The sequence below is a fragment of the Dipodomys spectabilis genome, unplaced genomic scaffold (genome assembly GCF_019054845.1).
Source record: "Dipodomys spectabilis isolate Male_0828 unplaced genomic scaffold, ASM1905484v1 ptg000147l, whole genome shotgun sequence".
Classification (NCBI taxonomy): domain Eukaryota; kingdom Metazoa; phylum Chordata; class Mammalia; order Rodentia; family Heteromyidae; genus Dipodomys; species Dipodomys spectabilis.
In genome coordinates this window covers 16,414,719-16,420,718 of record NW_024870824.1, presented here as the reverse complement: position 1 = coordinate 16,420,718, position 6,000 = coordinate 16,414,719, and the positions used below count along the sequence as shown (strand labels likewise).

General features: G+C 47.7%; 1 protein-coding gene across 4 annotated transcripts in view; it reads left to right on the top strand.

The window, feature by feature from the left end:
• The first annotated feature begins 1,581 nt into the window (after positions 1 to 1,581).
• Positions 1,582 to 6,000, top strand: part of Csnk1a1 (casein kinase 1 alpha 1) — a 47,077-nt gene continuing 42,658 nt past the window's right edge. For 2 of the 4 annotated variants that reach the window (XM_042692137.1, XM_042692136.1), the window contains exons 1-2: positions 1,586 to 2,268; positions 2,951 to 3,057. In XM_042692137.1, the coding sequence (XP_042548071.1) occupies positions 2,146 to 2,268; positions 2,951 to 3,057 (230 nt within the window). In that variant the 5' untranslated portion in view covers positions 1,586 to 2,145. Of the gene's footprint in view, positions 2,269 to 2,950; positions 3,058 to 6,000 lie in introns of all 4 variants that reach the window. The other 2 variants (XM_042692135.1, XM_042692134.1) reach the window with 2 other exon arrangements.

The window sequence follows — 6,000 nt, the reverse complement described above, 5'->3', positions numbered from 1 at the left end:
ATTTTAATTAAATTAAATTAATTAATTAATTAATTTATTTTTTGAGGTCTGGTCGTGGGGCCTGAACTCTGGGCCTGGGTGCTGTCCCTCAGCTCTTCAGCTCAAGGCTAGTGCTCTACCACTTGAGCCACAGTGCCACTTCCAGCTTTTTTCTTTTTACTTATGTGGTGCTGAGGAATCGAACCCAGGGCCTCAGGCATGCAAGGCAAGTGCTCTACCACTGAGCCACCTTCCCAGCCCCTTCATTTTAATTTTAATATAATTATCTTATTTAGGGTGGGTTATGTTTAAATGCTTGCAACTGAGACTGGATTTACATTACATATAACATCAACCAAGGACATGTTTTTTGTGGATATTATTACTTCCAGGCCCAATTTTCTCAGGTCAAAGTTCGTTGATCAATCCTTTTTTTGTTTGTTGGTCCCCAGTGGAGCCTGAACTCAGGGCCTGGGTGCTGTCCCTGATATCTTTTTGCACAAGGCTAGTGCTCTACCACTTAGAGCCACAATACCACTTCTGATTTTCTGGCGGTTAATTGGAGATGAGTCTCACAGATTTTTCCTGCGTAGCTACAGGGTAAGCCACCAGCACCCAGCTTGATCAATCTTTAATTTGGAAATTTGACTGTGTAAAGTTCTAAACGCTATCCATTGTGTTATTTCTGACATTTGGGCCAATATTGTAGTTTTCAACATAACCAAGATATGATTCCTCCGACTTTTTTTGAGTGGGGGGTGGGGGTGTGGACTATAAAAGCCTTTACTGTGCACAGTTTTTCAGTTGTCTTTTTCTTTTTTCTCTGGGTCCGGTCATGGGGCCTGAACTCTGGGCCTGGGGCGCTGTCCCTCAGCATTTCAGCTCAAGGCTAGCACTCTACCACTCGAGCCACAGCGCCACTTCTGGCTTTTTTCTTTTTTTGCTTATGTGGTGGTGCTGAGGAATCGAACCCAGGGCCTCATGCATGCAAGGCAAGCGCTCTACCACTGAGCCACCTTCCCAGCTCCCAGTTGTCTTTTTCTGTTGATTCCCTCACTAATAGTCTTGGTGAAGCACCTATATTAGGACTGCGCCTTGAAGAGCACATGTATTAATGGGGCGACAACGCAAAGGGCAGAAGCTTTTATTAGCTATTTAAAAAGATTAAAGGGCCTTCAATACTTCGTAGAGCACAGAATTCTAAGGACAAGTAATCGGGCAGGCCTTGGTGAGACCGAGGCGCTGCGAAGGAGCCCTGGGCACCAGGAGCCCCCTCACCCAGGGCAGGACCCAGGCGGGCCGCGGGGAGAGCCTCAAGACCAAAGGCTAACAACCGTTCCAGAGTCAAGGTCAGTACCATCCCTCCAGGAGTCCAGCAGGACTCCCTCCCTCCCTCCCCGACGCGCGTGGAGGCGCAGGGCCGCACAGCCTCAGAGGCTACGCAGGCCCCAGGTTACTGACAGGTAGCCCGCAGAAAACCTCTGGCGAGCGGAAGTGGAAGTGAGCCCGGGGCTGAGGGGGGGGGGGGGGGGGAGGAGGGAAGCGCAAGCCACAGTGCGCCTGCGCACTGGGCAGGCATCGCCAGCGCGCAAGGGTGGCTGGGCGGTGACGGAGTGAGGTCCGGAGCGTGGGCCGTGGCTCTCACGAATCCGGCTCCGCCCTCCCTCCTGCAGCCGACCCTACGAGGCTAGCGCCTGCGATCCCTTTCCCAGAGTGCTCTGCGCCGTGAAGAAGCGGCTCCCGGGGACTGGGGGCATTTTGTGTTGGCTGGAGCAGGAGTAACAAGATGGCGGCGTCGACGGAGTGACTGGGGTCCCTCCGGGCCGAAGCCGGCAGCAGTGGTGGCAGAGTTACCGCCGCCCTAACCTAACCGTGCCTCACCTCCAGCCCGCCGCGTCGCGGTGAGAGCGAGCCGGCGGCGGCCGCCGAGGAACAAGTGGCCTGGCCCTGGTAACCACGACCCCCCCTCAGCCCGCGGCCTGGCGGAGCGGGACGCGGCCGAGCGGCGGTGACCGGTTCTCCTGGGCTCTGCAACGCCGGGACGGACCTCCGTTCTCCATCTTGCGCCGCCCTCCTCGGCTCCGCCGGGCGCGCCGGCCCCGGAAGCCTCCGTCCGCCCCGTAGAGGTGTCGGGGCTCGGCCCCAGCCTCCATCTTCGCGTTCAGGATGGCGAGCAGCAGCGGCTCCAAGGCCGAGTTTATTGTCGGAGGGAAATATAAACTGGTGCGGAAGATCGGGTCTGGCTCCTTCGGGGACATTTACCTAGCGATTAACATCACCAACGGCGAGGTAATTTCGGGGGGGGGGAGGAGTTCGCGATACCGGCGCGCCCTGGCTCGCCCCTTCCCCTAATGCCCTCCCCCTCACGGCGGGGCCGGGTCCCCGGCAGCCCCCCCCACGGCGGGACCCCCTCCCCTAGTGCCCTCCCCCCCCCACGGCGGGGCCCGGTCCCCGGCACGCACGCACCGGGCCCTCCGGAGAGAGCCGGCCGTCGGGCCTGGCCGCCTCCCCCGCTCTCTCTTCCCTAAAAAGGCAGGCACCAACCAGAAGGGCCGGGTGGAATGTGGAGTTTCCTAGCCTGAGAAAGCAGCTCTCGGAGCCTTTCAGACCGTTATTGAGGGCGAAGTGTGTACACGCGCGGGGGCTCCCCGTCCTTCTCGGCACTTTTGGCATCTCGATCGCGCGGCCGGACCGTGTCCGATCGCGTAGGGTCCTTCAGAGCCCCCGCTGACCGACGTGCGTTCGAGGCTGCTGCCTCTTTGATCCGTGCGTTTCAGAGGACGGGCCAGTTTCGTCATTGATCCTCCGAAGCGGCCTCTGGGGCTTAGTTGCCGCATTTGTAATTACAAAGGGAGCTTTCACTTCCTCCTCGTAAGTCTCCTTTGCGAGCTTCGCCCCATGTCTTCTCCGCTCTCCCAAGTGACATTGAGTCCATTGGGATGTTGATGCCATCATCCCTCTTTCCCTGCAGGAAGTGGCAGTGAAGCTAGAATCTCAGAAGGCCAGGCATCCCCAGTTGCTGTACGAGAGCAAACTCTATAAGATTCTTCAAGGTGGGGTTGGCATCCCCCACATACGGTAAGAACCCATAACCCCCAGGCGATCCACTGGGGCTAGTGTGAAATGGGAAATGGGGTAAAGGTAGTTAATGGGACCAGCCAAAATCCTGGTCTAGCTATTGAGTTACCTGGGTTCGCTACAGGCTGTAGTTTCCAGTGAACTGTTAAGTCACGATGATCATTGAGGAAATACGAGTTTGCTACACTCAACCCCATTTTAACTCCCGTCATTTTGTCTCCTCTTCCCGAGCTTTCGTTTGAAGTTAAATAAGCAGGACATCTTTGATCCCTAGAGGAAAGGCTGACCGCTGCTTTCTATAGGGTAGCACCCCTGCTGTTTGAGGTTTGTCCATTGAAGTGGATTTGAAGGTGCCAAAGTGACGGGGCTCAGCCAGTTTGGGTTGCTATTGGAGCTGGCTTGGGAAATGGCTGCTCTTTTGTTGTGTTTTTGTTCCAACATGTCTTCCTCCTCCGCTTAGAAAATGGCGGAACGACGTGACTCAATCCCATGTTCCTGCCCTTTTTCTCAGCGTGGGTTCACAAGTGGGCCTTCCTTAATTCTGTTTTAGAAAAACCAAATGGATTAACTCTTTGAAAAGACAAAAATAAAGCTGTGGGGTTCAAGGAAGGAGATGGCATAATGACATGTTGATGATCTCTTGTAGCAGATGTGACAAATAGTTAACTAGAATAGTATCAGATTCTTCATATTCTTCTCTTCCTAAATGGTAATGTTGGATACATTCAGTTCATATTAAATTGCTATGGTTAATGGCAAAGGTAGTTTGAGCAAGACCAACTGTTGAAAGTTTCTTATCAGCTGTATTAAAGGAAAGCGCTTAACCACAGTTTGATTAAGTAATTTTGACCTGTTGATCCATGAGTAAAAGTTTGAGGAAATTATGGCCTTATGAAAAAATGAGATTTGGTGAATACCAAAACTCATTAGGAAATAAAGGATTTTTTTTAAAAAAAAGACCAGATGAAAAGACTGTTCTTTCAAATGGTTAATTTTATTCTAATGAGCTTTAGAGTAGGTTTTTGGCTTTTGAGACTAAAGAATCTTTTTCTAGAATAGAACCTAAAATACAGTTTAAAACCCAGCTGCTTTCTAGCAGTACTCAAAAATAACATTTACAGAATGACTCAGAATAGTTATGAATTAAATGGAATGATATATAGTTTTCTCTTTTTCTATTCCAATTTCTATTTTTAAAAACTTGAAGTGCTAGAGGAATTCAAGCTATGGAAACAACCAAAATAACATACATGAAAACAGTTCAATATGACCTTCATTTTTAATGGAGAAATTAAATGGTGAAGTAAATGATTACAAGCAATAACTTCTGTGGAAGAAAATTCTACATTTATCTTCTGTGGTAAAAATTAATGTGAAAATCAAGATGAGATGATCCACATTTGAAGTTTGTAATACTTTTCCTTTAAAAAAAGAATGGAGAAATCAGAGCCCTGGCTGCTGCTTGGTTGCTTTCCATCAGTATAGTTTTCCCTAGCATTTTTTACAGGTGTAAAAAATACACTCATACAGTATGAGGGTATTTGTGTCTGATACCTTTCACTTAGCATCATGTTTTGGGAGATTGATTTGTGTTGGGAGATTTATTAGATTTCATAAATTGGGTAGAATTTAATATATTTGGGAAAAATTTCTAAACATCTATTGTCTTCAGAGCTACACTCAAGTACATGCTCTTTTATCTGGTAGTTTATATTTAAGGATAAAGCAGACAGTAAGGGCCATGAGTAATATACTAAATAAACACATGAATAAATGAAATTAACTTCTGAGCACACTAGTAGGTGCCTATTATAAGATGGTTAAGTGCTGAGAGTTATGGTAGTTATAAACTCTCTGGGTGACATTAAGGAGACAATCTGTCTTTCAGATTAAGTCTTCCTAGAAGAGAAGATGGGAATTCAGGATCTGGCTGTAGGGAAGAAGAAAGCTTGGGGAACTGGTTGGGGAGGTCATCCAAGAAGAGTGGCTTCTGGGAGTGGTTTCTAAAGCAGAATGTGGTAATTGGATGAGTGAAGAAAGTGCATTTGTTTTAGAAGTGGTTTGGTAAGTTATATAGAAACAAAGGTAGCTCATTGGTTTCAAAGTGACTGAAAGGACAGTTTTCCAACTCAATAGCATAAAAGGCAGAATTACATAAACATTGTTGTTTGAGTGTCAACATTTCCCCAACTTTCTAATTTGTTCCTTACTATTTCTGCATCACTGTTCATAATATATACCTAATAAATATTTACTTGAAAATAATGGACAAAGTTGGCAGTTTAGTGTTGACTAGTTTAAAGTAGTCTGTATTGTTAGTCATTGGTTTAGAAGTGTTGACTCTACTTACAAAAAATTACCCAGGCACTGGTGGGTCATGCTAAACTACTCAGGAGGCTGAAATCTTAGGATCATGGTTCAAGCCAGCAAAAAAATTAAAAATACCAGATTAATTTCCTACATACATCCTCCTTCCTGTCAAACGCCCCTCCCCCCCAATCTCTGTTTGTAGGATTTGCTTTAAGGTATTTAGGGATATTCTAAAACAAAATTACCTAACCTATGTAGCCCACTTGCCTAATCAGGGTTTTCCTGTGTAATTTAGGGATCTGAAATAGAAGCCTAGCCTTCAGTATAAAGAGCAAAGTTGAAAGGATGGCATAAATCTTTGCAAATTGTGGGTTTACATCTAGAAAGTTCTGTTGTAACCCTATCTTTGCCACTTGAATTAGCATCCTCCCCCCCCACCCCCCAACTTTTTTTTTTTTGCCAGTCCTGGGGCTTGAATTTAGGGCCTGGACACTGTCCCTGAGCTTCTTTTGCTCAAGACTAGCACTGTACCACTTGAGCCACAGCACCACTCTCAGCTTTTTCTGTTTCTGTGATACTGAGGAATTGAATCCAGGGCTTCATGCATGCTAGGCAAGTGCACTCTACCACTAA